At 34.8% G+C, this 22,129-nt stretch overlaps 3 protein-coding genes across 5 annotated transcripts; 1 reads left to right on the top strand and 2 right to left on the bottom strand.

Moving 5' to 3' along the window:
- Window positions 1–63: 63 nt before the first annotated feature.
- On the bottom strand, window positions 64–3,399 carry LOC120252947 (BEL1-like homeodomain protein 1). The gene is made up of 5 exons (XM_039261155.1): window positions 3,075–3,399; window positions 1,753–2,724; window positions 1,234–1,613; window positions 1,087–1,147; window positions 64–1,008 (listed from the first exon to the last, which is right to left on the bottom strand). The coding sequence occupies exons 2-5, from the start codon at window positions 2,503–2,505 to the stop codon at window positions 322–324; spliced, it is 1,881 nt and encodes a 626-aa protein (XP_039117089.1). The 5' UTR covers window positions 2,506–2,724; window positions 3,075–3,399; the 3' UTR covers window positions 64–321.
- A 5,645-nt stretch (window positions 3,400–9,044) lies between these two features.
- On the bottom strand, window positions 9,045–17,350 carry LOC120252943. 3 transcript variants are annotated; one of them, XM_039261148.1, is made up of 16 exons: window positions 17,070–17,350; window positions 16,018–16,417; window positions 15,737–15,914; window positions 15,516–15,655; window positions 14,782–15,312; window positions 14,433–14,688; window positions 13,537–13,637; window positions 12,826–12,970; window positions 12,674–12,742; window positions 12,535–12,580; window positions 11,899–12,347; window positions 11,689–11,768; window positions 10,675–10,810; window positions 10,157–10,349; window positions 9,666–9,748; window positions 9,045–9,580 (listed from the first exon to the last, which is right to left on the bottom strand). In XM_039261148.1, exons 1-16 carry the CDS (start codon window positions 17,170–17,172, stop codon window positions 9,455–9,457), a joined length of 3,036 nt encoding a protein of 1,011 aa, XP_039117082.1. In that variant the 5' UTR covers window positions 17,173–17,350; the 3' UTR covers window positions 9,045–9,454. The 3 variants fall into 3 exon arrangements, with proteins under 3 accessions (XP_039117082.1, XP_039117081.1, XP_039117084.1); XM_039261147.1 differs by having other exon boundaries at window positions 14,433–15,312; XM_039261150.1 differs by lacking the exon at window positions 17,070–17,350 and having other exon boundaries at window positions 14,433–15,312; window positions 15,999–16,127.
- Window positions 17,351–20,889: 3,539 nt separating this feature from the next.
- Window positions 20,890–22,036, top strand: LOC120252981 (protein MKS1-like). Its single transcript, XM_039261200.1, has one exon. It carries the CDS (start codon window positions 21,095–21,097, stop codon window positions 21,743–21,745), a length of 651 nt encoding a protein of 216 aa, XP_039117134.1. The 5' UTR covers window positions 20,890–21,094; the 3' UTR covers window positions 21,746–22,036.
- The last annotated feature ends 93 nt before the right edge of the window (window positions 22,037–22,129 follow it).

Genomic DNA, 22,129 nt, shown 5'->3' with positions numbered 1-22,129 from the left:
AGCTCTCATGAAAAAATCTTGTCTTTTGAATGATCATGATCTTTATATAACCAAGCAAATAAATACACAAAAAACAATGAAATGTCTGCATAAATATGATTGTTTTCCTCTCATATGTTCTAAAGGGAGAACTGAACAACTAAATATACACTCATTCATGGCCTATCAAACATTAATGTATGTCTGTCAAGTATACTCCTTTGATCAGAAACATCTCCTATACACTACATATATAAGACAAGAAAAAGACAGATAAAGAGAGCATTTACAATCACCAATTCACTCAATTGCCATGCAGCCTACAAGTAACGGCAAGAATTTTTATGATACGTAGTCTGGTAACAGCTGAGCTGCCAACCTCTTCCTGCTCTGCAGATTGATGTTATCATAACCATTTGATTGATGAACCATTGTCTGATTGCTGTCATTGTTGTTGTGGTTGTTGTTGTTGTTGTTGCTGCTGCTACTACTCATCTCAAGTCTCCTTCCAAATGGAATATAAGTTGGTTGTCCTCCAGACATTGATAAGTTTTCACAGTGTGAAAGTCCAAGAGTTAAAGCAACACCATTACCTGAAAACCTTTGTGTGAATGGCTCTCCTTCAAACCTCTCAAACTCACCAACCTGATGATGATGATGATGATGATATGTTCCAAAACTCCCTCCATGATTCATGTTTCCGGTGATAACTGAGTACCCTTGCTCACCGGAGATCTCATCGGTGCTCCTTGGCTTCTTTAGTTTAGAATGCATTACTACTGCTTCATTGTTCTGATAAATGGCTTGTGGTAGAATGTTCACTGACATCGGAGATGGTTTTCGGTTATCATCTTGTTCTGTTCTTCCTGGGCTGTTCCCTGATTGGGACATTGAGTTTTCATTGGCATCACCCTTGATTGCTTTATCATCAGCATTGTTCTGTTCTTGCTCCTTTGTCTCCTCCATGTACATCTCCTCTACCATTGGCTTCCATAACCTCACCCTTGCATTGATAAACCAGTTGGATACCTACATTATACATTCACATCAATTACTATATATATATAATGTTGAAGGATTGAAGTTCATTATATGTATATATAGTACCTGACTCCTGGTTAGCCCTGTTTGTTTGGCAAGCATGATCTTATCTGAATCCTTGGGATATCTAACATGAATCCATGCAAGTCTCATTATATAATTGACAAGTGAACAAGTTAAAAATAGGAATGGTTATGATGTATGAAAACTCACGGATGGAGGAAATGCTCAAAGAGCCAAGCTCTAAGCACCGAAACAGAGCGTTCAGGCAGGCCACGTTGAGGCCTCCAAGCATTATGTTGCATCATGCCGAGCTGTTGGAGAGCTCGTTGTTGCCGGAGGTGATGATCGACAAACCGAAGCCTTGAGCCGCCTTCCGCCTTGCTCCCTAGTAAGCATTCATCCTCCCCTAAGCTCTTGCTAACTCCGCGTATCTGGCCGGCAATGGCGTCTCTTAACGATCGGAATTGCTTCGATATCGTCTTTAAAGCCAGTGAAGTATATGTTCTTGCTGATCCTTGCCCTGCAACAACTTCGAAAGATGACACAACTATTTGCATCTGCTGACTGTATTGCCTGTACCTCTGTTCAACCTGCAAAACAAACAAAATTATTGAATTGTTAATGAATTGATTTTATTATACATGTAATTAATTAATTAATTAATTAATTAATCATTGTATCATGATGTCAACCAAACAATTAAAATTATCTAATGAATTGCTCGATCACCTCATCTAACATGGTGACAAGCTTGGCTTTCTTCATCTGAAGGTCTTGTTTTTCCACAGTAGTAAGATCAACAGCTCTCTTCACACTTGTTTCACCTTCTTCCTTCTTGTCTGATTGATCTTTACTATTATAACCAGAAACCTTAGAAGAAGAGCTCTTCTTCACTGTTTGATCATCTCCTTCAACTACCCCACATTTGCCAACGCTAGCCACTTCATCTAGCAATTGCTGAGCAACCTTCAAGTACTTAGAACCCATCAAGACATGACTCTGAGAACTCGACATGATCCCGCCATTAATAAAGCTCACTGATGATGACACCGGAGTAGTGTGAATCTCTGCAGGCTCTGAATGATAATGATAAGGAGCTTGTTGTTGTGAAGATAAGCTTAAAGACAAGCTTCCTTGCTGAGCTAGAGGCATGGAGGATGTTGAGATGTCAATGGTGTTGTTAGTTGGAGTTGGGGTCCATAGGTTGTAGTGAAGTCTAGGAATGAATCCATTCATGGTTGAGATCTCATGAGGGTTAGCTGTTTCTTGAGTTGTGGTTTGGAGAGGAATTCCAACAAAGTGTTGTTGTTGAGATTGAGAAAGGCTTACTGGATTGAGAGAACTCAAGGTGGAGGAGTTAAGGAGCACCATGTTGGCCGGCGCCGACGTGTCGGAGTAACCGGAGAAGCCCGGGTTCATGAACTGAAGTGTTTGCAAGCTGTCTGATTGGATCTCCGGTGCACCATGGTAGAAGGTTGCCATGAACTTGGTGAATTATGTGATTCCAAACTAGCTACTCAATCTCTTCACAGAATTTATATATATATATATATATATATATATATGGGAAAATATATAAATATTCAAAATAATAAGATTCTTATCATTTCAGTAAAGAAATTAAGTAAATGAAAAGGATGGTAGGTGGTTGGCTTTGAAGCAGTGAAACATTCAGTATGTGTATCATCATCATCTTCTGACCTGAAAATCAAGAAAAACAAAAGACTGAAGTGAAGTCTGATATATCATGGATTGTATATATGTGCGTGTATAAATAAAAAAATGAATCAAAGAGTCGTCGGAGGAGAAGTTCATGGAGACTATAAGGTGTTTCATGACAAACTTGGTGAAAAGAAAAAAGGCCAACATCATGAGAATAACTCATATTACCAAACTCCATCAATTCAATGGTAGGAGAAGAGAAGAAAGGGAGGAGGACATGGGGGTAGATGAATATAAAGAAAGAAAGGCAAACATCTTCATCAAGATATAAATATATATATAATATATAATATAAATATATTTCATTGGTGATCGATGATCTCATATACCTTGAGGTTGGAAGATGACCATGAGCACGTGAAAGGTGATATAACAATGGAGATAGAGAAAGAGGAAGATAGATCTATCTTTTCTTTGGAGAGTTTTCACAAGGATTCCTCCAAAAACAATCTCTTCATCTCCATCTCAGAGAATTGAAAGAACTTGAGAGCCAAAAAAACAAAAAAATATACATATATATATATTTATATGTAGATATGTGTATATTTGTGAGTGTTAATGATAATAATAATAAAAAAATAAAATAAAATAAAACTCTTGTCAGAGTCTTATTCCTGCAACTCCTCACTTGCTTTCTTTCTCTCTTTCTAAATGAAAAGGAAAAGAAAGGAAAGAGAAGGATTGCTTAAAAGGACTCAAGAAAAGATACCCATCTTTCACCACTATTACCCCTTAAAATAATCTTTATTCCTTTTTCTTCCCTAAAGGGGTACTATTTATTAACACCTTACTATACTTTAATCTCATCATGCAACCTGCAACCTTGGTGGAGAGCTTTGTGTACCTACGAATGGATCAAAAGAGAGCACTGTCCATTGGATTTGACCTTAATTTGTACTGTTTTTATATATATATAGTAATTATGAAAATATTACTTATATTACTATAGCTAGTTTTACTATATACTGAGCATAATTAAAGTGAGAGATATATATATCTCACTTTTTAATTTTTGTTTCTTTTTTGCATCAAAAAGCAAGTTAATTATTTCTTCTTGTCTTTATATCTTTTGTTCTATTGCTCACTAGCTCTTTCTCAATTTAATTAGATTTGATATTTTTTGTGGTTGAACCGTTGAAGGCCTTGATGGGAAGATAAAGCAATTGAAGGCAAAGTAGCGACGCAACCAACCACCACCATGACACCAACCAATGTGTGTGTGTGTGTGTGTGTGTGTGTATAGTTATAAGATTTAATTCTATACATACATGACATTGAGGACATTGAGCTTTAAATTGACTGGCTAAATATAAACTTGATCACACTGTGCATGCATGCTTTGAGTCTTGTGGAAGAGCTTGGTTTTGCCATATGTGGAAGCGAGTGTAGTTGAGGATTTGGATGCACAATCATCAAATCACATAGAAAATTACTTTTTCTTTCTTTTCATTAAAAGATTGTTAAATCACTTGAAGATTAAGAAAGACAAAGGAGAGTTGATTAGTTTCCACTTCAAAACATGTGTAAAACACAATGACAAACACAAACTAGAGCTTGAACTACTCTAATATATATTCTATGGACCACTCAAGATATATATTGATATATATATGTGTGTGTGTGATCTTGACTCTTGATTGAGCTTAATATATATATATAGTTCAGGCAGTTATATAAGATGTTGATGGTGAGATGATGATTTCCTTAGACTCTCTACCTGGTCTTCCATTTTAGGTAAAACTAATCAGTGATGTAGTAGTTTCATTGCTAGTCTGCACATGGATTGCCTGCATAGTGGAGACAGTATAGGGTCTCCAAAACTTATTTGTGTTTGTACTGCTCCTCCCAAGTTACATCAGAGCTTTCATTCATCATATATGCAGCTAAAACATATGATAATGCATGTCTGAGAGAATGAAGCACAGAAAAAAACTATGCTTTTAAATAATTTGACCATCATCTAGCTAGCTGTATTATTTTAAATGTTCCATGGTTTAGAGAGATGTATAATTTAGAATCTTAATTAGATGGATCATTAGCATGTGCTTAAGTTGCTCATTTCCTTGACACTTTCAGTGTCAAATGGATAAGATGGGGCTCCTCCATATATAGGGTACCCTACCCTTACCCCTACCCCACCCTACCCTACCCTACATTTGCATTATTTCATAAATTGTTCTCTTGATATATATATATAGTAGTTATCTAAGTAGTTCAACTCTTTGCTAATGTTTCTTTCACTTTGTGTGGGTCTTGCACTAGTACTTCCAAACCAAGCAAACATGAAGGACTATGTCCACTACTCTTGATCATAATTAACTTAAATGCTTTCATACCCCTCCAACTGCTCAAATGCTGCATTTTGTTTTAGCCAATGGTCATAATCATATTAACTAATTTTAATTTTAATATGTTGAAAAACAATCTTGTCCTTCACTACAATTCATTGATCAAGACAACACTGAAAGAGACCATTCTCACAACTTGTGTAATTAATTAAGTTGTAACCTCTAATCTTCTTTGAACTCAACTGCTACATTGTTTTCAATACATGCACTCAAAAAATATATACGCAACAAGTCTACGTACATATATAAGTATGTACAAAAAAATTATATAAAAAAAAGGTTAATTTAGATGCATTATATATAATTGGACAATGCATTTTTAAAATATGCAATTTGTATTTCGCTTTAAATAAAATAGTTCATTATTCCATGGGTGGTTGTTGAGTCAGATTAGAATACACATATCTTTTGATATATATATATATTCTCTTTTTTTTTGTTATTTTTATAATTTCTGACATGATATTTTATGATGCATGTATTTTTTTTTATGATTTTTTTTCTGCTAGAAAATATAACAAAATTGTTGGTGTGCAATAAAAATTAGTCTAAAAAAATCATTAAAAAATATTAAAACATTCACATATCAATTGCATGAAATGTCACATATACACACAACAATATTAAAAAGGGCATGCATTTTAATACATATACAAACTCAACAATAAAGAAGACAATAAACAACTTGTTTCAAAACTTCTATGAAATATTTTTAAATTACAAGATCAAAATAAATTTAAGGTGAAGAATAAATTAAAAAAACTAATAATAATAATAAAGAATTAACATGAAATATTAATGAGACAGTTATATATAACCACGAACAAAAGAAAAACAAAATTAAAGAAGCACGCCATGCTATTCACGTACTTTCGTAGCAGTGAATACAAAATAAATAAATAAATAAAAACAAAACACGTATTTATATTTTTATACCTGCACCCAAAAAGTCACTGTTTGGTGGGCCATACGTCACTGTGGTTGCGACACGTAGCCCACCAGAGCGCACTTATTGGTGGTAGGCGCGCGGGAGTGCCAGGGCCCCACCAAGTCATCCCAATCCCGATTCCCACGTGTCACTTATGTCCTTTCCCGCCCTTCGTGTATTTTTGTCCTGTTCTCTGACGTGGCGGTCCGTGGTTCAATGGACGGACGGTGTTGCGTAATGCTGTGCGAGTAGTGGATCCTGGTGGGACCCGGCTCGGGTTCGCTGTCAGCGTCGGCACGTGTGGGCCCCACGTGAGGGGGGATAGGTCAAAGCAATAGCCAATGAGAAGAGAGGCCGCTCGGAGGCGGCACCCTTCGCGCCACGTCGCTTTCAGGGCTGCCCCATCGAGCTCATCTGGCCGTCCATTTGCTGCCCTACTCATCCGGCCGTTCATTGCCTGCCCCGACTGCCCGCAGCCTTGCTTCTTTCTTAACCTCTCCCGCGCTTGCCGGTTATCAATCACTAATCCTAATTAATAGTGAATTAAGTCAATGAAAGCTGGAGATAATTATTAATTAGGTATATTGGTTTAGTTAGTTGCATGTATTTTGCTTGCACTGTTGGAAAAGATATATATATATATAAAGTAACTAATTCAATTAAGATGGGGAGATATTTTAAATTAATTAATTAATTAATTAATTAAACCTCATGAGATGTTATTATTGTGATGTATGAACAAACCATTGGACTAATTGGTATATTAAATTGAATATGATTTTCTTGTAAAGACGTATGACAATAAACATGATTTGACTTAAAGACTCATTCTGAAAGAAACTAAATGAGACAACATTAATTATCACACCCATGCTTTCTTGTATTATATATTTTAAAATTTATAATAATAATAATAATATATTATTGTTATTTTGTTGAGATATTTTATGGAGAAGAGGGGGAGGGGAATTGAAGAAGGAGAGAAGAAAAGGTTTGGCAGCATTATTTTAGTACATTAATGGACAAAATTTCATCTCCATATCTCTTGTCTCTAATGGAGGCGTCATTCAATGCGTCACTGTTAATGTGCAACTTGTTTAAATACTTTTTCTGCTAGAAAGCATAGAGGAATAAGGACCTAGCATGGATTTATCTCTTGTGTGACATGCTAAGTCAATGCTTGAAGAATCTAATGATTTATCCATCTTACATTCATGCGTCTATATTTCATGTATGTAATCATCTATATATATATATTTTTAATATATGCATGGCTTCTTCCAAAAATATTAATGGATATATATATTATATATATATATGCTGCTCTCTTCTTCTTTTTCAATGTTCATGGGATAAAGAAAAAAATGGATGTGACTTTGGTGGTTTCTCCACTAAAAGGAAGAAGAGGGAGTTCAAATAATCTTACAATCTCTATCACATAAATTAGTAATGTTGAGCTTTCAAATACCATGTTGTTTTGTTTCCATTAACTATATATCATTTCTGAAATGTTTCTTTCATGCATGAATTGATGCTTGGAATGAGATATTGGAGTCCAAATGCTTTGGAAAGCCAACAAAATTCAAACTAATCTTTAAGATATATATATATATATATATATATTTACACTTAATAAAAAGAAGGATGCATCGGTTGGTTTCTTATCACTTCTTGCTTTGTGATCATCCCATAATCTATCTTTGATTGTTTATCATCTGTCTTTTCTCCTTTTAGCCCATAGTAGCAAGCTAGTCAAGCATATAAACCACTAACTATAAGAGAAGATCAACAAGGTGGCAATGAAAACCCTCATGTTTTGTTTGATTAGAAGCAACAAATGAATAGAGAGACCCACAAACAAGATATTAAATGAGACTATACATGCATAGTTTCTTGCCTTCAAAACACTATACAAACAAACACACACTTATATTTATATATATATATATATATAAATATTATTGTATGTGTGTGTATAATAGTTACTTCATGGTTTGTTTTGATTAAGTTTTCTTAACTCAATTCACATTTATTGGCATGCATGCGCGCATGCAATATGCATGGATGGATGCAAAGGCATGCATGGTCCAAAGATGCTTTGTTGATATGCTAGCCAAGGAAAAAGACAGAATGTGTGTTAGCTTGCATCACTTTGCCACTCATTTGGAGTACAAGAGCCATCAACTTTGTGCTTAACAGCCAGGTGAGAAAGGAGAGAGATATATATGTCATCTTCAATGAAGCTTATGAATTATTTGACACCTCATACATGCATCATGGATCAAACTAGTACCATTCTTTCCAAGCTAGCTTCATATCAATTTTGTCCTTCAATTCCACTTTTTCATTTGAGAATGAGAATGATATATAACTACTATACTATACATACTTTCTTAACCTCAAAGCGCGCACCCCATGGTTTTCTTTGTTCATATATGTAAAAAGTGGTACTTCGTTAGCTAACTTACTTTTCAGAGGAATCCACTCATTACTCATTGTCCATGAAGAATCACATTCATACACATTGTAATATATGCATTAATGCATATAAATATATATATATATATATCTAGAGAGAGAGAGAGAGAGAGAGAGAGAGAGAGAGAGAGAGATATGCCAGGCATGTATCACCACATCAATTAAAGAGGGCCAAAATAAACAAACGTGCACAGCATAGTTCATAAGCCAAAATGAAGAATGAGCACCTCACCTTGAAAACACCCACAGATGGTTTTAAAAAAAGATATATATAAGATAATATTTAATAATTAAAAATGAAATAATTATATAATGATTAACAGTTTAATTTTTAATTTAATATATAATGAATAATTGGGTGACAGCGCCAACGCTTTAAAGATTCCAACGTTGGAGCCCATTGGGCTCAAAGTTAAGCCTCTAGGCCTGGCCCATTGAAATATAAATAACAATAAATTATTTGTTTATCTAGACAGAAGAGCAACTTCACTCCTACACACAAGTATAGTTTTACGGAAGAAGGGGCGAAAAATAAATTAATTATATATAAAAAAAAATCATGAATTTCATAAATAAATTCGGTACAATTTCTAACCATTGAATAAATACAAAAAAAGATTATCTGACAATTTCTAACCATTGAATAAATACAAAAAAAGATTATCATACATAGCGCATGTAAACATGAGCTTGTATGTATTCATAGTGTAACCACAAACAGAAAATATACATGATTTTAACTCACAACTGTACAACTTAAAAGAGAAATACAAGCCAACCTTTCTTCTTTGCTATTTTCAAACTATTTAAGAGATTTAAGACAGTCGATCACCGACACCTACCGTGACTCACAAAGATGAAAATGACGGAGAGAGGTTTCAACTGGTTATCTGCGGCCGTCTGTGGTGACATGCCAAGAACTCAAAATGATATTCTGAAATACGAAAAATTTTTGTTACAAGGGTTGTTGATATTGTGCTTTGTTGTGTATATCTGTGACTAGGTCGCGGAGCTCTGGGAACAACGAGAGAAGTACCAGCTCGAGCATGGAATACGCAAGTTGTTTTAGGCAGATGGATGACTGCATGGAAACAATGTGAATATTTATCACGACGTAATATTGGTCTAGTTCTGGTTTTTGGATACTAAATCATCAGTGAACAGACCTGAAGAAAGAAGTAGACGTCTTTGGCGGAACGGCGGTATTGTTTGTGACCAATTAAGCTGACTAACGTCGTTGGAGCTCCACCTGCCAACAAATTGTTAGTTGCATATTTCATCTGCATGGTAAAAGATGCTAGTGCAGGTCATCCATGAATATGCACAAAAAGTAACAAAAAGCAAGAAAGAAAAATGATCAATGTGGCTTGGGCTCTCTACTAGCATGTGCATACCAGCCTTGAAAGGGAAAAACATAATATTGAACTGTAATCAGAAAATTATTTCACAAAACGAGAATGGAAGGTACACTAATCTAATAAAAATTTAAGCCATTTGAAGATGTCCAGCTCAGGGATGCAATCTGAATACTGATAAATTTCAGACTAAAATTAGAGGAGAAGCGCATGAAAGTGAAGCAAAAATGGAGAGTGACTAAGGAGGGGAACAATCATATGCAAAGGACTTGATAAATTTGCGGGGAAGGTGGTTCTCTCACCAAGAATCATTTTCTTCACATCACTTGCTCTGCGTGCAGCCTCAAGCTGGGCCTCGAAAGAGCTTGATCCAGTTGCACCAACACCAGATCTCTTACTTGAAGTTGGGACTCCTTTTTGACCAAGGTGAACATCACCTGATTTTGCTTGACCACTCTCCAGCTTTATAAAGAATGTACCATTTGGCCATAGAACCTGATAGACAGAATTGTAGTAAAGAATTCAAAGACACTGAAAAAACTTGTTTAAGTGAAGACTTTCACATGTGGACAAAATTACATCCAGTCTAATGAAGTAGTTAGCCCTAGAAACGAAAATTATTTTCTTAGGTATCCAAAGGATATGTTTCCAAAACAAAACAACATACTTCTTTGATATCCTTCGTGATTTTCAAATTAGTTAAGGAAGTTCTTAAAAAAAATTTCAGTAATGAATGCCTTGACGCAAAGGCAAGGAACCTATGATTACTCCTAAATTTTTTTTAAAAATGTTTAAAAGACAGCTACATTTCTTCGCTTACATTTTGGACCCATCGAATCCCTTGAGCAATAATTTCTTCACTCCTAAGGAGATTGATCTGCCTTAAAATCCAGTCATCAATTGCATCCTCCATCATCAACTGCAAAATTTGTTTTGACATCCAAAAGACCTGTCTTCTGCAAAACAATTAACAGATTAAGTGTTATGGTTTGGAATTCATTATGTGAGTTCAATCATAAGTATACAACCTTCAAATGAAATATTATATTCTCACATGATTGCATTTTGGAAAGTATTCCTAAAAGTAGAGAACAAATATTTATGATATAAACACTAAACAAAATCTTTGTGCTTATTATATTTTTTTTTTGTGCTTATTATATTTAGATCAATATTTACCAAGTTAACCGACATGGGACTATTAGTTACTCTAACAAACCCTCTTCATGGTCTATTTTTACTAACCATATTGCAAAAAACCAAACAACCCAATGAATAGTCTCTGATATTATATTAGGTGCAAACTAAACATGTTTTCAAGGCCCGATTCAACCTAGAAGCTTAAGATGATAGGATGAGAGACCTAAACTGATATAGTTAGATCCCATATGTACCAACATGGGACTATTAGCTGCTCTAATATTCTTGACCCCTGATGACAACCTATACCCTCCATCCAGGCTTGTGATTTTCAGGTAACAAAATCACAGAGAATATGTATATAGATAGTTATCAAAGACTTCTGGGAGTATATCATAGTTCAATCTTCAGCTTCCATGACATGACTTCTGAGGAAGAATGTGAATTTCCTCTGAAGATAAGGTTTATGGTTTACAGATCAGATTTATGGCTAGGGGAGATGAATAGATGTGTCATTGGAAAATGATAATCCAGAAATTTATCCCAAAAAAAAAAAATTAATAAAAAAAAGGTTCTTAAATCAGGTGATTCCACTTTCTAACTTGCATAACCTTTTTACCCGATGCTCTCCTCACTGTGCCTCGATGGTTGTTACTAACTAATAGAGTACAAGAAAAGGATTGTCATTACAAACCTTAACCAACCTCGTCGATTAAGTAGAAATACTTTATCCACTAGATTCAGGAGTGGCACACTTACATTGGGGGGTGTCCACTGTAAGAGACAGAGAAAAGGATTAGACTTGAAATAGCTTTTATTTATAGATAATAAAAAAGAAGAATTTGCCCCCAAAATATTCTGAGGAAAAATACATAGCATTTCTAATTAGTAAAATGAGTATTACCTCAGGGGGGATCCCATCTAGATCATCAAAAAGGTCAGAAACTTCAGAAGACCTGGTTGATAAAAACTTATTCAAAGCAGCACTGTCAAATTTATCTGATTGATGACCTCTCTGAAGACCCAAGTTTACTGATTTTTCCCCTTGTTTAACAATTCGAGGTGGAAAACTTTTCGACTTCAATTCGTTGTCTGAGTGCCATCCAGTTATCGCAGAAGGGAGGCCTTCGTTTGGGACCTCATCATCAGACAGACTATGTGAAGTTCCAACATTACTGCTGCTAGGACTACGTCCCTTTATATCCTCCTCATTCCAAGATAGTGTCAAGGTCTTCTCAGCTATTGGAGAAGATGTTATATTGGATAATGGAGAACCAACAACTCTACGACGAAGACCATCTGAAACACCTTTAAATTGACGAACAATATCATCCATGGCATCATCAACATTGACTGTTAAACAAATGGAAACCACCAAACATAAGATATTTAATTGGCAGAAACATTTAAAAATAAGCCAGGAAAGCAAATGAACAGACTTTCCATATAGTTATGGAATAGAAATAAAAAGACTACTAGAATCAAGAAAAAAAATTATTATTATATATATATATATATATATCTATATAAGCCAACTAACCTGCTAAAGTTTTCATCACAGATGTGGATTTTCCATGAGAATAATTCTTCACCCCAAGAAATCATCAGCAACATTAGGTCATTGACACAGGAAGCATTTTCATTAAAAGTTTTACAATTAATATATCTGGAATGGATACCTTTGAAGAAGCACTAAGAAAATCCCATACTTCATGTTGCTCTGCAACATTGCCAATTGAAAGAAGATCCTGATCAAAACAAAAAGAAAAATGAGAACCTGGTTGAATAAATTATTGATTAAGAAAGTAGATACAAAAACAACAGTCCATACTTGTAAATACTTGTCAAGCAGAATGCATCGCTGGTGAACAAAATAATCATCAATGCTGGATGAAAGGAACCTTTTTGGGGGCAAATGTAGGGAGTAGTTAGGTATATCCTTAAGATGCCGGTGGAGTCGTTCAAAATTTCGATATCTGCGAGAAGAAATTTTAAATAGATGACATAGTAACAGGAAAAGTCAGCCAATGCCATTAACAAAACATAAAATTTTGTATATAATTTAATTTATGAGGGAAGCTAAAACATAGAAAAAGTACATTTAGTAGCAAGTGAAAATTGTAAAATAATGAACTTAAGCTGGAACTTATTGAACTGATGTCAGTTATAGACGGAAAGCATAGAAATCATGTTCATGGAAATTCTTGAGCATAATCAACTGAGCCTCCATCGTTCCTTTTGTTTAGTCAGATCTAACTCATCTAACGAGACATGCAGGAAGACCAACCAAGGAACACTTGCCAATAACATCAAGAAGAAAGCAGGAAAATAGGAAAACAGGCAGGAATGATATATGTCATATACAGATAGATGGGAATTGTAACAGCCAGCACAGAAAGAAGTGATCCGTAATTAAATTGAATAAAAACTCATAACTCACACTGGCACTACATAACCACAACCATGCTTACAATATAGTTGTGAAAAAGCACATAGCTAAAACCATATAAATTCACAAGTAATATAAGAAATATGTACTTGCCTTCTTTTAACAAACCAGGTCTTGTTCTCCGCATCAGTTACAGCAATTGCATATACTGCAAAAGATTTTGATCCAGTATTCTCAAAATATGCCCCAACAACCTGCAAATAAATAAATAAATAAACAAAACTCCTTGCTTTGAAGTGCATGCTGCACACATACACTTGTGTGGCCCTAAACATAAAATTAGGTGGCAGGTGTATCTAAGTCCACCTTAGAGCTGCATAGGCTTTATATTCTAGAGAATGAATAAAACTCAAATGTTAGCAATAGCAATTATAACTTGCCAACAGAGGAACTGCTAAACAACACATGGAAACATACATAACTAACAAAATTTAATGCACTGAGGCACTCATGCTAGTAATTTATGTTGGCATAAAAATGTATTCAGCCTTGACTAATCACTTAATAATCTATTTGGTTGTTTAAACAATAATGGTGAAAAATATTGTGTTTATGAAGGCCTTTAAATTGCATACTAGCACTTTTGAAGGAAACCAATTATTAGAAGCCAGACATCTCTAGTAACATAAACATAGCATGAAAAATGAGGATGCCAAAATGAAAGGATCCCACAGGAGATCAGAAATTACAGATGGCTGTTAGAATCAACTCCAAAGAAATCTAGGGGGAAAAGCTCGACAAATCAGAACTGCAAAGTGCAAAGAATGCTCAAAGAAAAAACAAATGAAGCATGGCTAATAGAACACTAAGGTGATTTCTTTGTCATGCGCAATCCAAGTGTAATGGAATATAGATTGTATCAACCAAAAGAAAAGCAAAAGAAAACTAATTAACCAAGAGGCAAGCAATACTATATTTTGAAAGCAAATGATTTCTTTGTTTAAATCAATGCACAGCCAATTATAGAAAATGCTGTAAAAGGTTCTCACCCTGCACTTGATTTTAGGCACACGTGACAATCCTTCACCATGGGTAGGCGTTGCTCTTGCATCAGTTTTAAGGCTACTAAACTTGGGGCTGTAGAAGTCTTTGATACACAGTGGCTCACCACTGTTACCCATGATCAATGTATCAATATCAGGACTGCTGCTTGATCGTTTGAGTTGGCTATTGTTGCTTTTGGCAGATTTCATGTCTGTTTCTTCACACCCATCACCAAGATGACCTCCCTGGGTAGGCTGCTCCCTGACCAGATATTCAGAAACACGTGAAGCCTTGTCTGTTGCTATGGACGACCCTGAACTTTGACTGGATCCATGCATTAAATGAACCACATACTTATCCTCTATGACTGCAGTCCTCTCATTCACCTCTAACATCTCCTTCGCTGTGATTCCTGCATATGAACTGATGTTTGAAATTTCCGAAATTGTCTTCACAGGTAAAGATGGTGTATCCGCTTTTACAAGGTTGGCACTCTTTTTCTTATAGTTTCTTCCTTTAGTCCACATGTTCTCAAGATTTTCAGGAGCAAGGACTTGAGATCTTCTTTTTGTTGCAGCATCTAACATCATGGCCCACTCAGCAGGCCGAGGCTGTGCATGATGAGCAGAATCTTCGTGTGATGTGTATGGATGAATATCTTCAGAAGTCTTAAGTGTCGCATTCACATCCTTCTTAGCCAATGCTGTATCACCTGACTGATGGGAAGTGATAGTCATATCCAACTCTGGTTCAGGATGAGGATTTCCTATATTAACTGAAGAATCTTTAACAGAACCAGTTGCATTACTGGAGTTGTTGGTACTTCCTTCTGGTTTGGTGTCTTTAATGTTAAGGAGAATATACTCAATTATTTCATTGACATACCTGGAAACAAAAGAAACATTCAGCTTTCAAACTAGAAATGCCAAACTACAACTAGACTTTCAAAATTTAATAGAACTCCCATAATGGAATAATTAATTATTTATTCTTGTACTAAGCAGAAAACAAGTAAAAAAAAAAATTAAAGGAAGCCCTTAAAAATATTTATTCACATGCAGAATTGCACAATTAATCCAATGGCTTACCCGGGGCTGGCAAAATTCATCACAGGCTGCATAACCAAGCAGGTCAAAAATTCTCGACTGAAGCAACGAACTAGAGGGCATTGAGCCTCCCGTGGTTTCAGGACAACAGCTAAAAGCCCTCCCATTAACCGTTGAAGAACCTAGAAATTCACATTAAGTAAATATATGATTTTGTAGGAAGTACCAAGAAGATTCAAGAAAGGTTAAACAATTTCTCATACCTTGTATTCACACTCTGGAGATATCAAAGCAGGGTGAAGTTCCTTAGCAGCCATTAGATGGCGCTTCAATCTTACATCCCTTTCTTCAGAAGACAGTCTTCCCATGACATCTGCGCCTATTTCTGACTGATTTTTCCGGTAAAGGTCTAGATGATTGCCGACTAAGTCAATAATATCCCTGAAATCCACAGAAGAATTAAAAAACAATAATAGAATTCAGTTTTAACAAAAATAAGCCTAACAGAATTCAATGATAGCTTACACATATAACAGAAAAGCACCTTGTTAACAAGTCAACAAGGTTGATCTCTTTAACCCTTCCTGAAACCTCACCAAGGGCATCAAAAATTATTGTGCGGATAAGTTCTGGGGCCTCCTTATCAGGTGTGATAGATGAATACCATAGATCTAAAACAAAGTCCTGCAAAATCTTGTTGATAAAATCATTTATGGCAGCCTCCACAAGGGGTGAGTCAATCTTTCTTCTCCATTTTGTTGTCGGCGCAGTAGAAAGACGGGAATCATTTATAGATATCTGCTTCTTTTCCAAGTGAGATAAGTATGTTTGTCTCTGGTTGGGCTGCACTTTCCACCGAAGCTCCACCTCATATGATAGATAACGAAATGCAGAAAGAATGAGAATCGATAAGGGGATATTTGTCCACATTGATTTACTCGTATCTGTGAGGCACAAGAACATCATGACGTTCAGTGTTGACGAGAAATATAAGACAAATCAAAAACGTTAATTTGCATGACGCAGTCCAGATATTGGACAAGACAATATGCAAACAGAAAATAGACTTCCACATTTTTTGTCGCAACGTTAGAAATAACAGAATTCAACTTAAACGTTAATACATCCATTAGATAAATTTCTCCTGAATAACAGTTTCGGCCTGCAGGCGTTTAGGTGAATATCTAGCACACTACTAAAACTTCTCAAACTAAATCAATGTAAAATTTGTTGCTAAGCAACCGTAATAGTAAAAGAAACCATCTTTTTGCCTTCCAAAGCCAATGTTTCATCCCTTGGATGTGAAAAATGTAAAACAACAAACATCATGCCTTAAAACCGAGCCAATTCATAATGCCTTCATTCCCTAACTTCCTAATCATCGATTGCGTTCTTTCTAAGTACCAATTATCTGTGTAGCATTCCAAAACCAAAAAAAAAAAAAAGTAGAAGAAAAATAAACAAAATTTCACCTTTAATCCCATTAATTAAAACTCTGATAAACCAAATCAATCCACAGAAACATAATGCAAACGGAAATCACTAGCAAAATCTGGATAACAAATCAAACTAATTTTACAGGTAACAACAACTCACGGGACAAGAAGTAAGAGATGGCGAAGATGCAGATGGCCCAATAGACGGTCCGGACCTTGAACTCCTCGATCAGATCCTGCACTCTCGCCATCCGCCTTCTCATCGCTCCTTCCTCAACACCACCAGATCAAATCCCTCAACCGAAACACCTCCCAGAGATCAAAAGAACCGAAATAGAGCCTCTCGAAACCCTAAAAAGCTCCCCAATCGAAGCCTCGGTGGTTTGCGCCACGGCGGAGAGAGAGAGAGAGAGGATGAGGAGAAGATGATTCGGAGCTCGCTGGTCTACGATTACTACCGTGGTTTGCATTGATAAAATGACGCTTTTACCCTTGTAGTTGAATGGATTAGATGTAATCACAACCGTTGATTTTGTAAAGCAAGCACATGGGACAGATGGGAGAGACTGAATGTTAAAATTAATTTAGAATTTTTTTTTTATTTAATAAATTGATAAATTGACAGATGGACTGTAGAGGAATGAATGCTTGTCATGGCATAAATAAATAAAATTTATTATAAATTCAGTAATTAATTTTATGTATATATATATATATATATATATGAGAACCATTATTCAATACTTCTCTATCGTTCAAATTTAGGGGTGTTTGCTATAATCGTTCAATTAAAATCTAATGACTATGATTCATTTATAAACACTATTAAACACTAAAAATAGTGTCAAATATTATCACATTATAACAGTAATTTTGTATAATATTTATATAAATAATAACGGTTAGATTATTAACTAACAATTGAAAACAAACATATGTAATTAACAGTGCATTTATGGATGTATGTCTATGACTTAAATTATATATATATTATGGTGAGGTATTTGGGTAATTTGGTTTGGGAACTTGTTTTTCTTTTCATATATTTATGGTATTTTTCATTTTTTTTTTAATTTTTTTGTTTTTTATTTTTTATGAATAAAATTGATGACAACTATGTTATAACTAATTTTGCTAATTATTTTTTAAATTAATCATGATGCATAAAATTATGTTAGTAAATCCTAATTTTGTTGTCAAAGGATAACATTCTGATTTTAATTTTTTTAAGAACTTTGTTTAAGTTATTGTAGTGTTTTTACCAAAAATATTTCATATTATATTATGCCATTAGGAAGAGAATTAGAGAGAGAGAGATGAGAGAGAGAGAGAGAGAGAGAGAGAGAGAGGTAGAAATGAGATTGGCTTAATAATGCAGTAATAATAATCAAATGGTTTACATTGAAAAACATAAAAATGACTATTTATTTTATTTTTTATTAGTAAAAATAAAATTAGACGGTTTAAATTAGCTGAATACAATGATCGAATGATTCTTATTGAAAAACTATGCTTCACAATTTTTTTACTGCACAACACTGTTTATAAAATTACTATTTATCATAATTTTACCGGTAGAAATGAGATTGGATTCATCCTAATTTTTTACTGTTCATTCAATGGAATTATTGGGAAGATGATGTTTGCAAATAAATTATGTAGAAACATTCAGGATTAAATTGACAATTTTGATTTTGATTTTACATTATGAGCATTATATTATTTTGTTTTTATTCACTTTTCAGGGATTATGAGAGAGACGACAAAAACTTTTAGAAGCTAACAAGTTGGAGAAAACTTTTCTTGGTGGGAAAAATAATTGATTTATAAAATAATCTTTAGAAGCTTCAGTGACTTTCTTTCTTCTTAGGATAATTTTAAGAAGCTCTTTACCACTAATTATTTATCCAACGTGTTGTTAAAAGGAAGAGGAAGCATCACAAATGACAAATGACAAATGACCATAAGAAACAACCAAAGGTGATTTTAGTTTCATCCATGCATGAATATTATTTATATATATATATATATATATAATTACTTGCCATGATGAAACACATGGGGGACAAAATCCATACTTAATTAATAGTTTTATTATTAAGCCAAACATGTCCCATCTCTTGACTTTTATCAACAAAATGTCACACAAAAGCATATATACATATATTTGTTATTGATATTCATAAGTAAAGGAGAAATTAATAAACAAGACAAGTAAAGAATAGCAAAAATAAGATAAACAAGTTATGCTTTATAACAGTACTTAGCTCTCCTCGTATCCATAAACAAATTACATGCTTCTGGGTTAATAATCTCAATTGGATACTATACTGTCTCCATTTTTTTTTTTCCAATTGCTAAAGTTCAATTTGTATCTTTATGAGTACCTAATATCAATTTGTTATCACCATAGAGGTACCAAGAGGAATTTGGTCATAATTTGTTGATGTGTTTGCTAGATTCAGTACGCCAGTACACTAATTTGGCACGAGTTTTGCTTACTTATAAACAATACATTATTATATAAAAAATGATGATGATGATATAAATTGGTGGTGTGTAAGTGTTGTGGCTTCTAGGATGATGATGTGGATTCTGAGTTGGCGTTGTGCAGGGTGAAAAAGGATAATGATGTGGCTAAAAAGAATGATGGCGTGGGAGCTGAGTTGGTGGTGTCTGATGGCATGGCTTTCATAGTGACATGGCATTTCCAAGTAAACAAAGCCCTGTCAAATTAATGTTGAGTGTTGAGTTTGGCACACACAACAATAAATTATGATTGGAATCCCCTAAGTACTTGTTTAGTAATAATAAATTGATGTTAGGTGCCTCAAAAAATACAAATTAAAATTTAATTATACAAACCATGGAGATAGTATGGTATCCAATTGAGATTATAATATGTTTTTTTAAGTGAGAAGTATCACATGGTATCAAATGTTACACGTATCTATTTAACGTTGTCCTTGGTTTCATCTCTATCCATATTTAACTCCATTCATCTCTAAATCTTACATCTATTTCCTTTCTATTTACTCTATTCTTGATTCCAGCATCACAGAAATTTCCAGAATTGTCAGGAATTTCATTTGGGGTGTTGGTGGAATAGAAGAGGCTTCCATTCTATTGACTGGAGTACAGTCACTCAGAGCAAGTCTGAGGTGATCTCGGTATGAGAGATTTGTTTATCGCTAAGCATGCTTTAATGGCTAAAAATCTTTTTTCAATTTTGAATGCGGCTGATAAGATTTAGATCGATATTTTCAATATCAAATATTCTAATTGGAGCCTTTCTTCCGATCATCACTTTAATTATACTTCCTAGCTCTGTAAGTCCTTGTCGCAGACTGCCATCTCGCTTGGTTTTAATTTTAAAATTAATGTTAGTAATTCTAATGTGACTAATTTGTGGTTGGACCCTTGGCTTCATGAGATTAATATATTCCTTGGCCAAAAAACCAACTTTTACCAATATGCATCTTCCCCCTAGACACTTTTTCTCTTAAGGATCTCATTCGAATAATTGGATTTAGTGGCCCAATTCTTCCTATCTTTTCATGGTTCTTGTCATTTACTCTTATCTTAGCAAGAGGCACTCTATCACTCTTGCTTGGGATGTTGTAAAAAGATTTGGAAGCTTCAAGTCCTTATTATGGTTAAAACATCGCAAATGGAGCTCGTCTTCTCTTCTTCGCAATAATTTGATTCGTCTTCAAGAGCCCAAGCTAGAACTCATTGATAGAGAGGATTATATGGTGGCTAACAAAATAGCCTTGTATCAATCTAGATCTCTCTTTTCTTGCTAAGGGAATGCAACTACCTTTCTGACTTGCTGATGCCTGTCCCTTCTCAGGCTTCTCCTTCTAGTTTTCTTTTTCTTTTCTTAAGCTGTGCTCATTTTTTTAAAAAGAAAAAAAGAAAAAAAAAACAACTAAAGATCAAAACACATGATATGTAAAGTGTAAACTATGGGGGGACCACCCCAAACCAACTTGGTCTCATCAAAAGCGAAACCATTTGTTTCTAACATTGATAAACAATTTTAATTTAATCAAATACAAAAACATCACTCCATAGACTTGTCAACCTTCAATTACTTCTCACCAATCATACAAGACCTCACATAATATATTGCACCATTATTACTTCCTTGTGCCAATACAAAGTCTTTAGACTTCTTATCCAATGAACTTCTCCTCCTCTTCCTCTTCCTCTTCCTCTTCCTCTTCAAGCTTCTCCGGCCGGCCACCACCTCACCGGGAACTCCAAGGTCCCCGGCCAAGCCCGCTAAGACTTCACAAGGACTCCCACAAGATCAAAAAGTCACTTGCCGATGAGGTTTTACCAAAACAACCGGTCATCATCTACATGGCATCTCCAAAGATCATTCATACAAATCCAAGTGATTTCATGTCACTAGTTCAAAGACTTACCGGTACTTCCTCCACTTCCATACTCTCTCCTGCAACTCATCTTGCACTTGAGCAACCTCCCAAGCATCAACATCATCATCATCATCATCAACAACAAGAACAACATGACAGTATTAGTGCTACTACTAGTGATCATATTTCTGCAAGTGAAACTGCAGTAAGTGTTTATCCAGGAATATTATCTCCAGTTCCAGCATCACTACCACCCATTTCTCCAGGATTTTTTTCTCCTTCAGTGGATCCCAACATGCTGAGTTTCTTGCATGAACTCAGTCCTGTGTTTCATGGCAACAGGAGCTATGTGGAGAACACCTTCTTGATCAACAAGTCCCAGCCAATTCATTTCTCTTACACCCACCATGCCTTCTCCTGGTGCTTGGGATATTTTCAATCAGTTTTTTGATCATTAATGATTTCACCTGCTAAAGTTATGATCATTACTACCAATATTTATAAATGGATGCAGGTGTCTCTCTATGTATCCATCTGTGATCTGCCTGTCTTTTTTTTGAACTTTTTTTTTTTTTTGCATTTTGTTTTTATTAAATTTAATGTTTAAAATTGTGTGGCCTAAGACAATGGGGTTAATGGTTGAGAGATTGGTAAGTGGTGTAAAATTTTCTTTAGTAGTTAAATATATTCAATTGTTTTCAACATGAGAAAATTGGTTTAACTTTTCATGCACTCATTTTGAATAGAATAATAACAATTTTACTATGAAATCACCCAAAAGAAACGTTAAAAGATTCATGTATTAAAGTCTCTAGGATTATAAAAATTAAATACA

This window comes from Dioscorea cayenensis, chromosome 25 (genome assembly GCF_009730915.1).
Source record: "Dioscorea cayenensis subsp. rotundata cultivar TDr96_F1 chromosome 25, TDr96_F1_v2_PseudoChromosome.rev07_lg8_w22 25.fasta, whole genome shotgun sequence".
NCBI classification, from domain to species: Eukaryota; Viridiplantae; Streptophyta; class Magnoliopsida; order Dioscoreales; family Dioscoreaceae; genus Dioscorea; species Dioscorea cayenensis.
The sequence above is the reverse complement of the archived record's forward strand: the minus strand, read 5'-3'. Positions and strand labels throughout refer to the sequence as shown.